At 42.0% G+C, this 17,578-nt stretch overlaps 1 protein-coding gene and 1 long non-coding RNA gene across 4 annotated transcripts in view; one reads left to right on the top strand and one right to left on the bottom strand.

The window, feature by feature from the left end:
* LOC112636692 overlaps positions 1–11,564 on the bottom strand; it is a 65,075-nt gene extending 53,511 nt beyond the window's left edge. Inside the window, exon 1 of the long non-coding RNA XR_003122223.1 lies at positions 11,465–11,564. This is a non-coding gene — a long non-coding RNA (uncharacterized LOC112636692). The remainder of the gene's footprint in view (positions 1–11,464) is intronic.
* The window catches only part of ACTR3 (ARP3 actin related protein 3 homolog), a 125,042-nt gene continuing 116,836 nt past the window's right edge, over positions 9,373–17,578 (top strand). Inside the window, exons 1-2 of one of the 3 annotated variants that reach the window (XM_025405510.1) lie at positions 10,535–10,552; positions 10,744–10,895. In XM_025405510.1, coding sequence (XP_025261295.1) covers positions 10,852–10,895 — 44 coding nt within the window. In that variant the 5' untranslated portion in view covers positions 10,535–10,552; positions 10,744–10,851. Of the gene's footprint in view, positions 10,896–11,175; positions 11,351–17,578 lie in introns of those variants that run through there. The other 2 variants (XM_025405512.1, XM_025405511.1) reach the window with 2 other exon arrangements.

The raw sequence follows: 17,578 nt of genomic DNA, 5'->3' as shown, positions 1-17,578 counted from the left end.
TTTTTTTCAAAGCCCACAGTTTTTTTCATTGCATATTATTTGTTGTCGTCTTTTACAGTATCCCCTTACTTAGTGTTGGTAGTATTTTTTTAAAGAAATATAAATCCCTAACCACTAAGCAAGAAATGAGACTCTTAATTGCATTAGTTTACAGTTCAATGTGAGTGTAAATAGGAATTTTTTAATGGACTTTTTTTCCTTGTTTTTGCTTGCCTTACATTCATTATCCCTCTCTGGGTAATAAACATTTATTTTTCCTTTTGTAATCACTCCTCCCCTTCTGTCCATGTGGTTCTTTAGTGGCGCTGGTGGTAGGGATGCGGTATGAGATTCAAGTTTGGCCACCTGGAGTTACAGTGTTGTGCTCCGGCAGGACACCTGATCCAAGTAAGCCAGTGAGAGTCAGTCCCAGGAGTTTTGCTTGGACCACTGAGGAAAAGTGTACTCTGCCCTGTGGTTGATGAACCATTAGGACATAAGCCATTGTTGCCACTGTGTGAGTAAAGCTACCTGAGAATGAAGACAACACAGTGGCAAGCAACACCAAGAGAGAAAGAGAGGCAGATTCTGATGCCATTTTTGAGTCTTTGCATCCAGCTATGCCTGAATCCAATTTATCCCCTGGAATTTACACTTACTTGAGCTCCAACCACTTGAAAGAAAAAAATTTCTTTTTATTCTTAGCCTGATTTGAATTTGGCTTCTCTCATTTACTACCCAAAGTGTCTTGACCACTAGAATATTATGCCAGACTTCATAGCATCATTGAATTTGCTATTTTCCAGAAGAGTTGTGTGAATTTTCAATGTAGCTTTTACCTTCTATGAGTATCTAGAGATATATTTATGTAGAAGTACTTCACTAGTTTGTTGTGAGATCTTAAGTCACTTAATTTCTCTGTATCCTAGTTCCCTCATTTGCTAGACTACGGAGCTATAATGTTCCATCTGCAAAATTATTATTTTGTGAAATATTCTGGAATATCTAACTGATACACTGCTAGAACAACTGACTGCTATTTAAGAACAATTGGCTGCTATTTAAGGATCATAATTCTCTAGGCATAACTGCTGTGAGGGCACAGCGTGTGCATCAGGGGCTGGGGGGGTGGGGTGGAGCAGAAAGTATGAGGAGAAAGTTTGATAAACTTCCTTTGGATAAACTGAAAACAGTCAAATAATTTATAATTTATTATATTATCATCATTAGCTTCTTCTATAATTACGAGACTTGTTCCAGAAAGTGAGAATTGTCACAAGTTGTCAATTTCATCAAAGGATGAAAATGGATGCCTCATTAAAAAAAAAGGATTCTCAGTCCAATTTCTTCTCATCACACTGGAATAAACTGCAGTTTTAGATTGAGATGAGGAAGAAAAAAATCAAGGTACCGTTTGTACCATTTCCTGGATTTTCTCCTAACTGGCAAGGTCACATGTTTATATATTAGACTCCCAGTTTAACATACAGCAGACAATAACTTTTTTTTTTTTTTTTTGAGATGAGTCTCGCTCTGTCACCCAGGCTGGAGTGCAATGGCACCATCTTGGCTGACGGCAACCTCCGCTTCCCAAGTTCAAGCGATTCTCCTGCCTCAACCTCTCGAGTAGCTGAGATTACAGGCATAGGCCACCACGCCCAGCTGATTTTTGTATTTTTAGTAGAGATGGGGTTTCACCACGTTGTCCAGGCTGCTCTCGAACTCCTGACCTCGTAATCCACCCACCTCGGCCTCCCAAAGTGCTGGTCCACCCCTCCTTCTTTTCTCCCTTTTATTTCATTTTCTAAATATTAGACCATACTACAAATCAAAAGTCACAAACTGATAGGCTGCAGTGTAGATACAGCTGGGAAAATGTTTTGCTTGCAGAACATCGGGGAAATTTAACATGAAAAACTGGAAGATCTCAATCCACATGGCCACATGGTAATAATATTATTAATGTTGCAGGGGCTTTCCAATTCAATATGTCCTCTGTATCCCTACTATTTATACTGTCACTCATCCACCTTTCTGTATTACTGGCCTATTACCTATACACATTTATTTGAGTTTATATTCTTCTGGCATTACTTAGCAACTTAGTTTTTATATTTAACATTATAACATGGTATTATCAATTAGTATTTGATTCAGTTGCATATAACCAAAAATGACAAATTATAATGGCTTAAACACTAAGGGTTTATTTTTCTGCCATACAAAATAAGTCTGGAGGTGGGTAGTCCAGGGCTAATATGACACTCCAGTGTCACAAGGTACCTGGGCTCCTTCTCGTTATCTTTCACAGGACATGGCTTCCAATCTCAAGGTCAGCTTGTCATCCATAATGGCCAAAGAGCTGTAGTTACCTTACCTGTTTCAGGCAGGAAGAAGGGTGGAGGGCAAGAAACAAAATGGTGCCCCTCCTAATTGAGTCAGCCTTCTTTAAAGATGTTTGCCAGATGTTCCACCCAGCTTTTTTTTTTTTTTTTTTTGAGAGACAGGGTCTTGCTCTTGTCACCCAGCCTGGAGTACAGTGGCATGATCATGGCTCGCTGAGGCCTCAATCTCCTGGGCTCAAGTGATCCTTCCATCTCTGCCTCCCAAGTAGCTGGAACCACAGGCACACGCCACCATACCCAGCTAATCTTTTCATTTTGTGTAGAGACAAGGTCTCACTATGTTCTCCAGGCTAGTCTGCAGTTTCCAACTCCTGAGTGCAAGTGATCCTCCTGCCTTGGCCTCCCAAAGTGCTGGGATTACAGGTGTGAGCCACTGTGCCTGGCCCAGCTACTTCTACTTATATCTCATTGGTTGTAACTTGATCACACAGCCACATCCAGCTACAATGGAGATTGAGAAATGTAGTCTTTTGGCTGGGTACACTGCATCTGAATAAAATCCAGGTGGTGTTACTAAGGAAGAAGGAGTAAGTGTCCATCTCTGCTCCATATCTCTCTAGGTTAATACAGACAGATGGAAGAGATTGCTAGTTGCCCCTCAAGATCCAGCCTTGCCTTCTGGGATAAGAAAGCCCCTGCGATTTACCTGGCCATAGTGGCACTGGGAACAAACAATATATTTCTAAATACTCTGATTTTAAAATCTTTCATAATCACGATCTCTCCAACATCCATATTTGTATATCTTTAGAATTCAACAAAATGAAATTTCTAAGTCTAATATATGTGAATGTTAAGTTTTAGTGGACACTGCTAGATAACTTTCCAGAAGGGTGTGGCAATTCACATCTCCACCAGTGATCAGCATGTTCATTTTCCATACAGCTCTGGATAGTTTTTCTATTTTAAAATATTCTCTTCTAATCTGTAATTTAAAAATGTATCTTAGTTAGTGGGAATTTAATTGCTCACGTAACCAAATCTTCCCACTAATGGCTATGGGTTTCTTCTTTTACTTAAGAAAGTCCTCCCCACCTTGAGATTATATAAACTTTTTTTTCTAAATTCCCTTCTAATTTCTTATAATTTACAGTTTTATTTTTGTTATTTGATTCATTTATTCTCTCAACAGATATTTATTGAGCACTTATTACATGCCAGACTCTCTTCAAAGTTCAGTGGGAGTATTTTCTAACTGGGAGAGACAACCCTAGTTGATAACAAACCAACCAATAAGTAAATGAGACATTTCCCCCAGAGAATTAACACTTGGTGACGGGGGAGACAGTGAGACAGGCTACTATACATTGGGTGGTCAGGAAAGGCTTCTCTGAGGAGGCAAGTGATTCTGGATTAATTGATGACTGGTGGAGAAGTGCGGGGAGTGGACGCAGGTGGGAACAGCCTGGTGGGTGTGCACAGCAACAAGAAGGTTAATGCAGCTTAATGGAACGGGGGTGAAGATGAGACAAGCTGAACACTGAGGTGGGCACCAGATCATGGGGGACTTCGTAGGTCCCAAAAAAGGGGTATGGATTTTATTGGATACTAGAGATTTGTCATCCATTTTTATATATAACAGGAAGTGTATATGTTTGCGCAAGTGTGTGTGTGTGTGTGCGCGTGTGTGTGTGAGAGAGACAAGGGAGATAGGGCATAACTTCTCTTTCAAACTGAGAGTCAAAATTGAAACTATTCATACTTTACAGGCAGTGAGGGGATTAGGATTCTATCCCACAGAATCTCACCTCATTTCAAATGTTGTACAGACATTATCGCTCTGTGAAATATATTTTCAGGCTGGGTGCGGAGGCTCACGTCTGTAATCTCAGCACTTTGGGAAGACGAGGCGGGTGGATCATTTGAGGTCAGGAGTTCGGGATCAGCCCGGCCAACATGGTGAAACCCCGTCTCCACTAAAAATACAAAAATTAGCCAGGCGTGGTGGTACATGTCTGTAATCCCAGCTACTTGGGAGGCTGAGACAGGAGAACTGCTTGAACCTGGGAGGCGGAGGTTGCAATGAGTCTAGATCACGCCACTGCACTCCAGCCTGAGCGACAGAGCAAGACTCCGTCTCAAAATATATATATATATGTAAACATACATATACATATATATATTTTTTCAATGAAATCAAGCATATAATGACTATTTTTATCCCAGCGTCTTGGCTTGTTCAAACTGCTATAACAAAGTATCCCTAGTGGAGCATCACCAATCTGAAAATCCAAAATCCAAACTGTTTCAAAATCTAAAATCTTCTGAGCACTGACATGACACCACAAATGGAAAATGCTACACGTAAACACTTATATACAAATTTTGTTTCATACACAAATTAAAAATACTGTATAAAATTATGTTTAGGCTATGTGTATAAGGCATATATGAACTATAGATGATTTTGTGTTTATGCTTGGGTCTCATCCCCAAGATGTTTCATTTTGTATATGTGCATATTCCCAAATCTGAAAAAATCCAAAATCTTAAATATTTGTAGTCCTAAGCATTTTGGATAAGGGATATTCAATCCCTTATACAAAAACAATTTATTTATACATAATAAAAATTTAGGCTTTGTAAAAAATAGAAATTTGGCCGGGTGTGGTGGTTCACACTTGTAATCCCAGCACTTTGGGAGGCCAATGCAGGTGGATCACTTGAGCTCAGGAGTTTGAGACCAGCCTAGTCAACATGGTGAAACCCCATCTATACCAAAATTACAAAAATTAGCAGGCCTTCGTAGCGTGCATCTGTTGTCCTAGCTACTCGGGAGGCTGAGGCAGGAGAATTGCTTGAACTCAGGAGGCAGAGGTTGTAGTGAGCCAAGATTGAGCCATTGACTCCAGCCTGGGCGACAGAGTGAGACTCCAGTTCAAACAAACACACACCGTAGAAATTTATTTCTCATAGCTCTGCAAGCTGAGATGTCTAAGATCAAGATGTGAGCAGATGCACCTTTGGTGAAGGGCTGCTTTCCAGTTCATAGATGGCTGTCTTCTTGTGTCCTCACACAGTGGAAGGGGTAAGGCAGTTCTTTGGGGTCTCTTTTAAAAGGGAACTAATCCTATTCATGAGGGGTCAGCCCTCATGACCTAATCACTTCTCAAAGGCCCCACTTCCTAATACCATCACCCTGGGGGTTAGAATTTCAACATATGAATTGGTGGGGGGATGAGAGAACACAGACATTCAGTCTATAGTACCCAGGGATGTGGCCACTGAATAAAATATTCTAGAACTGCATTTTAAAACCAGGGTAGAGGCAGTTTATAAGTCAAATAAGAAAACCAGTTTTACTTATAGTCACATAAAACTTCTGATAAAACACAACCCTAGTTGATAAGCCATTTATTTACTGGACTTGGCTCTGAACAAATGACTTTTGGCCAATCCTGAAAATGAAATCTACTCACAAAGGGCAAGATCTGCCACCAGTGAAGACATTTAAAACAATGTGCTGTAGGCTTTGAAGGCAAGTCTAGAGAAGAGCTTCTAAAAATATTTTGCACAATGGTAGCATCAAAAGTGTAGGCACACGGGCCCCAAGATAACACCTGGGAAGAGGACAAGCTTTTGTGTTTCATTTTGTATGTTTAAGTAATAAGTCAGTCATGACTTTATAACTAAACCATTTTCCTCTTGATCTGTCCATAATAAAATCACTCTGTAATTTACAATAGGTTTCTTACAAAATTCAAGCTTTCTGACAAGCCTATAGGTTAAATATTCCTGTCAATTTTATAGATGAAGAAACAGAGTAAGTCAAAGAGTTCATACTCAATTCAAGTCTTTTGATTATAAAATCGGTGCTCTCCCTACACAGTAAGTTAGTTGCTAAGATCAGTCCCTCCCCTCTGACCACTAGGCTGCATGGGGTACCTCGACCACTTATCTGCTCTGAATTGATGCTCTCTGTGAATCTGGTTCATCTGCCAATTTGCAAAGTCATCCCTGTAGTACGCACCTAAGTTGATTTTTAAAATACTATTCTTCATCTTAAAATAATGGAAATTGAGTGGTATGAATTTCCTGGATACTTTTTAAGATCCAAAGACAATTTGCTAATTTGTCGTTACAATTAAAGAGCCCCTAAAAGGCGTAAGAACTAGATTTTGGTTTAGACTCTGTTCCTTAGTTTCTTTAAGATTTTGGAGTCCGGAAGTGGTGGCTCACGCCTGTAATCCCAGCACTTTGGGAGGCCGAGACGGGCAGATCATAGGGTCAGGAAATCAAGACCATCCTGGCTAACAAGGTGAAACCCCGTCTCTACTAAAAATATACAGACACACACACACACACACACACACACACACACACAAAAGCCGGGCGTGGTGGCAGGCGCCTGTAGTCCCAGCTACTCAGGAGGCTGAGGCAGGAGAATCGCATGAACCCAGGAGGTGGAGCTTGCAGTGAGCCGAGATCGCACCACTGCACTCTAGCCCGGGCAACAGAGCAAGACTCCATCTCAAGAAAAAAAAAAAGAAAGATATTGGGAAAAATCACTTAAACTCTACGGGCTTCTGTACCACTTATGCTTCTCAAATTTGATGCAAGTAACGGGAACTCGCTATGGCTTACTTGAGCCACAGGAGAAAGGTACTGCAAGACTCACAAATGCTTGAAAGCTTGGGAACAGGTTTGGAAATGGGTAAGAACCAAGCACCAGGTTGACCTGAACTGAAAGGAAACTGAGGTGCTATCAGGGAGAAATATGAAATGAAGGATGAAATGTGTCTGACATCCTTTGCTTCTGTGTTTGGAGATGAGTAAGCAGGGAGGGGGTGCATATGCAAACAGGGTGGTCAGAAATGCTTTGGCCGGATGTGTATCTGAAGGCTATGTGCAGCTGAGGAAGGCTGGGCCACCACAGGAGCAGAGTGGCTGGCCAAGTTGGCATGCAGCAAACAGGAAGCAGAAGGGATCTTAAGCAAGCAAAGTGGGTAGACAAGATTATGAGGAATAAGGACCAATGACGTTTTCAACAAGCATTGAAAGCTTCCAAATGCTTCTAACAGTTACTGCCTTTACAAACACAGGACAGTCTTGACTATGTGAGACTGTGACAGTCTCCTCATGCCTAGGAAATGACAGATAGTACTTAGCACTGACATGAGCTTCATATTTGAAGGCAACAAACTTCTGAACCACATGTAGCTTCTGAAATCAAAAGATGCAAACTGGCAGGCCACAGGTCAGATATGACATGCAGAAAAAAACTAGTTACTGTCTTAGTCTAGTTTGTGCTGCTTACAGAATATCAGAGACTGGGTAATTTATAAAGAACAGAAATTATTTTTCATAGTTGTAGAGGCTGGGAAGTCCAAGATCAAAGGGCCATCATCTGGTGAAGGCATCCCTGCTGTGTCAAAACACCATGGAAGGCATCACATGGGCAAGAGAGAGGGAAGGGGGGCAAACTCCTTTTTATCAGGCACCCAGTCCTGTGATCCATTTATGAAGACAGTGTCCTCCTGGCCTAATCACTTCTTAAAGCTCCCACCTGTCAGCACTGTTGCATTGGAAATTGTATCTCTTACACATGAACTTTGGGGGAACACATTCAAACCGTTACAGTAACCAAAGATAAAAATGCAGATTTCAGACTTCTCTTGGGAAAAAAAAAAGGCTCTGGCAATACCAGGGCTGTATTTCCACATGGCAACAGTTGTCTGCTGCCTTCTGTTGGGTTGTGGGCTCTTCACGTTGCCATCCCTCCTTATGGCCCCCTTCACTCATAACAGTACCTGCCTAGACCTCGAAGCACTAGTTTTCAACCCTGCTTGAGTTAACGACTTCCATGACAATGGTGCAAGGCCAGAGTGTGGGCAGCCATCTTGAGGGTTACTGGCATGGGCTGCCCAAGTGACCGAGGGTATTAACCTCTGCTCTTGGAACTTCTTTAGTAGGATCTCTTCACTCCTGACTTACTACTTGTAACTGCTGGAAACAATCATTTATTCTACCCTTACTAAGCCACATCTGTCTTTTCTGTCAGAGCCAATCTTCAAGCATATGCTTCCTCAAAGGACTTTAATTACCAGATAGTAGAAGTGGGAGCAAAGAATCCCCATCTAGCACCTTCTAAAAGGTAGTGGAGAAACCAACGACAACAAATCTGAGAAAACCAGTTGTTTGACTTCTTTGAAAACAACCTCTAAGAAAAGCCTTCTCTTGTGAATAGCTGTAGACATGCTGGACACTAATTAATGATGATGCCCTTTAGTGAGTCTCCTCTGCACATACCTGATTCCATCTGGATGCTGACCCTCACATACTTCTATCCCTGAACTCTGGAACACAGCGTATCATACAATGTATGATTTAATCTGGACTCTGCTGGAGCCATTCTCTACAAAGCAGCCACAACTTTTTCTTGCCTAAATCCTGTCAAGTTGCTTAATTTTTATTTTTAAACAATTACCATAAATCTACTTTATCAAGCTGCTTTTAAGATAAACTTTAAAATGCTTAGAGCAGTCTACAAATTCTTGCACTGTTTGACTCTTCTTTATCTCTCAGGCTTCATCTCCCATTGCATCTTCTCTGACTCTTTCGTTTTGACCATATGGATCTTCTTTCAACTTGTGGAAGATGCCAAGCTTGTTCCTGCCTCAGGTCCTTGATACTTGCTGTTCACTCTCCTGGGAGACTCTTCCTCCCATCTCAGCTTTTAAATACCAGCTGGTCAGACTCCTTCCCTGCCTTCCACCTTCCTCCCATTCTCCCACTCCTTGCCCTCATTTCTCAGAGTCCTCAGCTCTCCTTTCTACTGCTCTTAACACAATTTGTCTGTTTTCCGCTAATCTGCAAACTCTACAAGAGACCTTAACTATTTTGTCCCACCGAATACTCAGAGTCAGCACAGTCACTGCCATAATAGAGTAGGTAAGCAATACTTACCTGTCAAGTGAATAAATGAAACACCCGATTCCATCCCCCAGGCCAGCTTAATACCACGTTAGATGATCTCACGGACTGAATAAGACATCCTTCCTTTTACAGAATATTTTTATTTTAGCTTCACATTAGCAAACTCAGAATGGTTTATTGTAAGATGAGCCTGGTAGAGAGGAAAGCTATTAACCTTCTAGGGTCCTAAAGTGGAACTAGGAACTGATTAGATACGCAGATTTTCAGGCATTATTTCAGACAGCCCAGTCAGAGAATTCTGGGGGTGTGGCCCAGTAATGTTTTAACAAACCTTTCGGGTGATTCTGACACACACTAAAGTTTGAAAGGTTTCTTTAAGGCTTTCCAGTTTTCTTTTCTTTTTTGGGGGGGATGGTGGTGGGGGGGGGTCTCCCTATGTGCCCAGACTGATCTCGAACTCCTAGCCTCAAGCTATCCTCTCCTCCCACCTCGGCCTTCCAAAGCATTGAAATTACAGGCCTGACCCACTGCGGCCCGCCTCCGTCTTTAACTTAAAAAAAATTTTTTTGGGGGGCTTAATCCTTTCTATTATCCTGCTAGTAGAATCTTACTACTCCTGAGGGTAAGCTTTGTCATAGTCCAAAAGCCTTGAATAAAGGCTGTTTGTAGTTTTGCAGAATATATTCCTGGGCGGTTTGCCTTCCTCAGGACTCAGGCCTTGGGAGGTGGGGGTTGGGGGGCAGGGCTACATTCTGAAGTCCTGTAACAACGCACAAGTACAACTGAATAAAACTCGGAACAAAGGCATCAGGGCCACGGTGCAAGCCTTTGTTCATCCGTTCCCCGACTGCTCACCCTGTGTGATATCGCTCTTTTCCACCCAGAAAAGCAGCCACTCAAGTTTTAAGAATGGATGCATGCCGCGGACGTTTTCGATTAGGCCGTTTTCTCCCAGGCACTGGAGGATATTCGTGGCTGCAGGAGGCGCTTCCACTCTTTCCTCAACTTAGCAGAGAAGTAACTGAAACTAACCCAAGGGCTACCACCGAAAAGCCCCTTCCAGCTTCAGAAGCAGAACTAGAAGCTCGGCTAGACTTCTCCGTCTCTACCCTCCTGGAAAACCCGCAGTGGATTTCACTAACTTCAGGATCGGAGCCCCCGCAGGCGAACGCACCTTATTGCGCATGCTCGCTAGCCCCTCCCGCTCGGAGCGGAAGGGGGAGTGCTCGGGGCCTGGGCCTGGCCTGGCCGGGGCGTCGGCACCGGCGGCCATCTTGGCTTCCCGGGGAAAGGCGGCGTGAGGGGAAGAAGTTGTAGGGTGGGGGCAGGAGTGGGGAGGAGGGAAGAGAGAGGGGGAGGAGGCCGCGGCGGGGCAGGGCGGGGACTGCCTGCCTGCTTGGGTTGCGGAAGTGATAGCCGCTGATCGAGCCTGCTGCTTTCTTGCTACTGCTTCGGCTTCCCGGCTACCCCCCGGACGGTGAAGGCGGCCCGGCTGTGGATGGTCAGATAGCGCCTGTCTCCCGCCGCCAATCTCTGGCCCCTAGCAGCACGGAGCAGACGGCGGCAGCAGCAGCAGCAGGCGAGGAGGAAGATGGCGGGACGGCTGCCGGCCTGTGTGGTGGACTGTGGCACGGGGTAAGGGGGCTTACGGGCGGGGGTGGGGAAACTGAGGCGGAGGAAGGAAAATGGCGGGGGAGGGAGGAGGCCGGGAAATGAATGGTGCGGCGGGGTGCTGCCGCCGGCTGTCAGTCCTAGACTCGCCGGCCAGCGAGGGGTGGGGCCCGGAGCCAGGGCCTCGCCGGTCCCCTGGTTTCTCCCTCCTAGGACTGGGGCGGGGGCGCGGGCCCCAGTTTCAACCCGCAACCCTCCCAGCAGCTTCCTCCGCGCGACCCCTCCCGGCCCTTCCCCCACTGCGGTGGGCAGTGCCGCCCAGAGAGTGCTAGGGACGGTCGTCTTAGGGGTGGTCCCCGGGCCCGACCCATCCGGCTTTGCTTTCCCTCCGTGTGCCTTTTTGCCAGTCGGTTTGGGGACCAAGGGGCCGAGCTCGGGGACTGGCCTGGTAGAGGAGCTAGAAAAGAGAAGCGCTCCTGGTAGGTTTTGCAAGATCGCTGTGACAACATTCTGCCCAGGGTGTGGGTGGGGAAAGGGAAGAATCGGACTCTGAAAATGGGAACGTACAGTGGGGTTTTCATTTGACCACCCACCTTCTCCTTTCGACTCCCGGTCATTGCCATCTCCCTCTGCGTTTCAACCGGTGAACCGAGTCACATTTTAATTCGAGGGAGAAAGATGTCATGTGTTACTTCTGTAGCCTCAAAAAAGTCCCCCAGTGAGCAAGCGCGCTGTAACTTCCTTAGTTTTGTCAAAGCCGCTTCCTGCTTTCAGTCTTTTATACCCTTATAAGGTAGTTTTTAGTTTCCAACCTGAACACATCTTATTAGAACTTTTAAAATTAAGCAGATTTTAAAGAGACTGAATTACAGGTGCTTGGTATCCATTTATATGACTTAAAAAATGTGCTTATGTTTCATGGAGAGGGGAGAAAGGAAGCACCCTGGGAAATAAACTAATTTAAGTTGTATTCGTTCATTCTGTAAAGGTATCTTGAAGGAAGCAGAAAGGTATAGAGGTATATAGGAATGTGTTTAAGTTGCAAGTAGTTACTCCTAGATCTGTAGGGTAGTTTGCTAAAATGTAGAATGGCTTAAAAGTGATCTTTCATTTTGTATTAATAGACATTTTAGAGAGTTGTACCACACTCATAACTACATAGAGAATAGACTACTCTTATTTTAATGTAGAATCACTGCTTCACGATGACTTATGGGAAAGGGTTTTTTTTTTTTTCTGTTCTGATTACATCTCTCCAATTCCCAAAACACTCCCAATTTTTTTTTTTTGAAGGGGAAGGCAGTGAGAGGCTTGTTTTTTTATTATTAATTATAATTATTAATTTCATTATTGTTACTTAAAAGATTGTGTGTCCTTCACTCTTTATGTGAAATTTCTTTAATCTTCATTCTCATAACTAGCTAGTGTGGCAGTTTCTAAAATCCCAGTTAGGTAGAGAGAAACAACCAACTTCTTAATATTCTCCCTAGGAAAGCACTAGCCTAGATTAGCCTTGGAACTTCCATGTATTTTATTGATGAACACTTTATTATAAAGTTTTTTCTTAATTGGTTCTCATTTCTCGGAACCAATAGTTTTTTTTTATTTCCCCCTTCTTAGTCTAATTGGTGAGTAGTTTTATGTCTAAGTTCAGTTTTAAAATTAGATTTGGCCTGAGTCAGTAGGATAGAACTTTTTAAATGTGTTTTGTTAAAGTGACGAATATTGCTACATAATTAATGCTTTAGAAATTACTGAGTTGTCAAAAAAATAGTGTAAATAACTGTGGCCCTAAGAAATAACATGGTAACATCTCAAGTAGTATGTTACTTTTCTAATCTCCATTTTCCCCTCTTTGAAATAGTTTCGAATTAGTATACAAGATGTCTCATTGAGGTCAACTGTCCTTAAGTGACCTCCTTTCCTAAAGGGCAACCTTGAATTTAAAACATGCTGAATGACCAGTAGGATCGGGGAGAGGGGTTCAATTTAACCTAGAGTATTTCTGTTTTAAAATTACAATTATTACAATAGTATATTTTTAAGTTATTACACTGGTTTCTCTGATAAGGAGAGGTTGTTAACTGCACATTGATGATTTGAATGGAACTGATTAGGAGTCCCCTTGCCACCTCCCTCCCTTTACCATTTGTCACAATCTGAAATTCCCCCTTTAGAGTTTCAGTTATTTTGGTCCTCAAAAGGCTTTTTGGTCTTGCAAGTTGCCAGTGGTGCCTCCTGGGAAGTTACACCTTCAGCTTTATTAGCACATGGAGGATAAGTCCTTGAGGTCGAGGACCCTGAGATAAGCATCTCTAAGTATGGCCTTAACAGGGAGCTTTTACATTTCAAAATTCTGTGGGCCCCGAATGCAAATTGTGCACCTATAATTTGTCTATTTCTTTATGCTTTAGAGAATGCATTCAGTTCTTAGGTCTCTAAATTACAATTACCCACTTAGTTTAAGTAAAAAGTTGTAACCTGAATCAGGTTGCTCATTTCATTCGTTATATAAATTAGGGAAAAGGTGGCTGGAAAAAAGTGGCCATCTGTAAAACTTGATCGTCTTAGATAAGAAAGCTTTTAAGAGTTAGGAAACTTGAAACTTAATCCCAAAACTTGTCGGGATCGTCCAGCAGAACTCAACATATGAATCACCTAGATTCAGGTCATAAAAGAGAATGCTTATTTTGAAAAGAATTTGAAAAGAAATACTTCATTCACATTGATACCCTTATCTACACACTTTTTTGGTTTGTATTGGAAAGTATTGTAAAATACAATTTGGGCACATAGATTCCCATTGATGGCTTAAAAACTAAACAACAGAACTCAAACTTGCTATTAGTGGTGAAGAAAGCCTTTTTTTTTAAAAGGCATTCACAAACATTTAAAAAAAAAACCATTGTAACACTTGTACGATCATCCTAAGGCTTTTTTTTTTTTTTTTTCTGGGCAGTGGAGGGGATCATTTTTTAAAATGTGTTTTTTGTTTTTTCGTTTTTTTTGTTTTTTTTTTTTCCTGAGATGGAGTGTCGCTCTGTCGCCAGGCTGGAGTGCAGTGGCACGATCTTGGCTCACTGCAACCTCCACCTCCCAGGTTAGAGCAATTCTCCTGCCTCAGCCTCCTCAGCCTCCTGAGCAGCTGGGACTACAGACGCGTGCCGCCACGCCCAGTTATTTTTTGTGTTTTTAGTAGAGATGGGGTTTCACCATGTTGACCGGGATGGTCTCGATTTCCTGACCTTGTGATCCGCCCGCCTCGGCCTCCCAAAGTGTTGGGATTACGGAACTGAGCCACCATACCCGACCTTAAATGATTTTTTAAAATGCATGTTTTTACTCAAGTTTCTCCATCATTCAAGCCAAATGAGGGGACTCCTTATATACTTTTGTTAAATTGTAGCTTGGTTACAGAACTGCATTGTGAATTTCCTTTTCCCTTTTATGTCTTTTTTTTTTCCCTGTGGTAAATACAATATTGGTAAATTAGTTTCATTGATTATGATAGCAGAGGTTAATATAGCCTTATGGTCAAAGTCTTGGATATATTCATATCTGGAGTGGATTAAGGAATTTTGCTAATTGACTTCAACTTCTTAGCAATCTTATAATGTAAGCATAAATATTTTGTAGGAGTCAGTGAAAGAGGAGCTGTTCATCTTGTGGCCACATTCTAGCAATTAGTGCAGATAAGAATGATCTTGTTTGAAGAGCAGTAGGGAAAAGCTGGGTAAATGAGGGAAATGTATGTGGGAAGTTCATGTTTCTTCCATAAATTCTGTGCATGTTGTTTAATAATAATGCTGTTTCTTTTTTTTTTTTTGAAATGGAGTTTTGCTCTCGTCTCCCAGGCTGGAGTGCAATGGCATGATCTCGGCTCACTGCAACCTCCCTCTGCCTCCTGGGTTCAAGTGATTTTCCTGCCTCAGCCTCTGAAGTAGCTGGGATTACAGGCGCCTGCCACCATGCCCGGCTAAATTTTGTATTGTTAGTAGAGACGGAGTTTCACCATGTTGGCCAGGCTGGTGTTGAACTCCTAACCTCAAGTGATCCACCCACCTCATCCTCTCAGAGTGCGGGGATTACAGGCATGAGCCACTGCACCTGGCCGAATAATGCTATTTCTTTAGCCATCTCCAAAGGCAGAAATACTCACAATATCTTAACCAAAAAGCACTCATTGAAATTCTTATTCCTTGATGAGTCATGTTTTGCATGCTGTTTGAAGTAAGTACAACAGACATGCTCCTGGTGAGAAGTCAGATTCTTACTTAGACTTAGCGAAAAACTCACCCTCCTTTCCTGCCTGCCAGTTTCATGTTGAGATATTGACTTTGGATTGCAAATACTATATGGCGGTGAATGAACTTTCAGGCTCATTGTAAAACACAGTTCAGAATTTTAGGCACAGAAGGGAAAGGTCTGATAGAGGACCTGCTGGCCATGCTTTCTGTGACACCTATTTTTTAACCTAATTTTATAAGTGAGAAAACAGAATTAGAGAATTTAAATTACTTTTTTGATGCTGTCTAGCTGGCAGGTGGGTCAATCTGCTATTTGGACCTGAGTTCTTCTGTATTTAAGTCCTGTGTTCTCTCTGTTAACACTTTGGGGACTCCTGACTGCCTTTTCAGAACTTTATGTGTTGCTTCATTTTTGTTAGTAAAGTTAACTCTATTTCTGTTTAAAGAAATCTTACAAAAAAAAAAAAAATCTCAGCCTTATGAATTTGATTCACCTAATTAGAGAAACCCCTCTGTGTAATCATTCTTACCTGGTTTAGATTCCCCCCCGCCCCCCCTCTCCGCCCCACCTGGATGTGTGAATGCCTAGACTATTTCCTTGTTACTTTGCTTAAATTTAATCTCTAGAAAAAAATTACTCTCTAGGTTGTGTTTCTCAGGAAATAATAATAGCTAGCATTTATCAATAATTGTATGTCAGGCCCTGTGCTAAATGCTTTATATTATCTCAACTTTATATTATCTTAACTTTCACAAAAGATAACCTGGAAAGTATTGTCTTTGTTTTATAGGCTAGAAAATTTAGACTTAAGAGAGGTTAAGCTACTTACCCAAGATACTGTAGCAAGTAAGTGTGTCTGAGCCTCTACACTAGATCTTCCTTCTGTAGAAGATAAACCTTTGACATGGCTTGGTGGATAGTAGGAATTCAAATCTTTGTTGTGTGGATGAATGAAGAATTAGGAGTATGGTTTTTAAAAAAAACTACACATCAGAAACACTCCATACCCAGTGACTCAGAATCTCAAGGGTTGGGCTGTGAATATTCATTTACATAGGCTTCCTAGATGGTTCTTCAGCAGCCCATTCAAGGGCCAACTTTGCAGAAATTCTGAAACCTAGTATTGGCAGTGGAGATGGAGCAGAAGAGATAAGTTAGAAAAAGATTGTTTTTTTCTTTTCTTTTTACGTTTCTTCTGGCAGTTATATTTTGGGTTATTTTATTTATGGATAGCAAAGGCTTTGTAGTCGTCTGTTTTTGAGTTCAAGCTCTATCACTTAATAGCTATATGACTTTATACACTTCAACCTCTGCAGGTCATATTTCTTCCCATCTGTAATTTGGAGATGATAGTGTATACCATATAGGTTTTTTTTTGTTTGATTTTGAGACGGGGTCTCTTGCCCAAACTGGAGTTCAGTGGCAAGATCATGGCTCACTGCATCCTTAAACTGCTACGTTCAAGCTGTCTTCCTACCTCAGTACCCCGAGTAGCTGGGACTACGGGCACGTGCCACCGTGTGCGGCTACTTTTAAAAATTTTTTGTTGAGATGGGGTCTGACTGTGTTGCCTCAGGCTGGTCTCAAACTTCTAGGCACAAGTAATCCTCTTGCCTTGGCTTCTCAAAGTGTTGAGATTATAGGAGGGAGCCACCACGCCCAGTGGTTTTTTTTTTTTTTTTTTGATAATGTATGAAAATGGTTCGGTACAGTGCCTGGCACACAGTAAGAGCACAGTATATTATACTAATCAGTTGGTTTTTTTTTTTTTTTTTTTGAGTTTAAGTTCTTAAAGAAAGGAATACAGTATGCTATGCTTATTTTCTTATCTCCTGCAGGCTTTGGCCTACCTACCACACACAGTTCTCTGCACAGTCAAAATGTTTTTGCTGATTTGAGAGATTGAAGGAGGTATAGCTAGGACTTGGCAGTTGATTCCAGTGGATTGTAAATAGGCATCAATGAATATTTCAAGATTGTAAGCCTGAGTGGTTGGGACAATAAGGGAGTTAGTTTTAAGAAGCTGAGTAAAATTGGAATTTGTTGTTGAATTTGGAATGATGATTTATAATCGGAAACATTCTAGAGGAAATTAAAAATACAGGAGCTTTGGGAATGAAGGTGGATATTTGGGAATCATAATTTGTTAACTGAAGTTAATCAAATGAGAGCATTCAGAGAGAAAAAAACAAAGATTATCAGTTTCCCTTCTTTAAAAAACTGTGGATATGTGATCTAGCTTCTTGAGCATCACAGTGACTGATCGGCTCGTGGTGATTGATCACTATGCTGACAGTCATTCTCTACCTATCTCATTCCGTTTTCTAAGAGGCAAAATCCTTCATCAGGAGGAGAGTTCAGCTCTAGCTAAGTTTCCCTTGTCCAGCATGCTCCTCCTCCCCCAACTTGTGGAAACAGTTAAAGGATTGGACTAGGAGCAGAAGTTTGGAATGGTTAAA

The sequence above is a fragment of the Theropithecus gelada genome, chromosome 12 (assembly GCF_003255815.1).
Source record: "Theropithecus gelada isolate Dixy chromosome 12, Tgel_1.0, whole genome shotgun sequence".
NCBI lineage: Eukaryota > Metazoa > Chordata > Mammalia > Primates > Cercopithecidae > Theropithecus > Theropithecus gelada.
The sequence above is the reverse complement of the archived record's forward strand: the minus strand, read 5'-3'. Positions and strand labels throughout refer to the sequence as shown.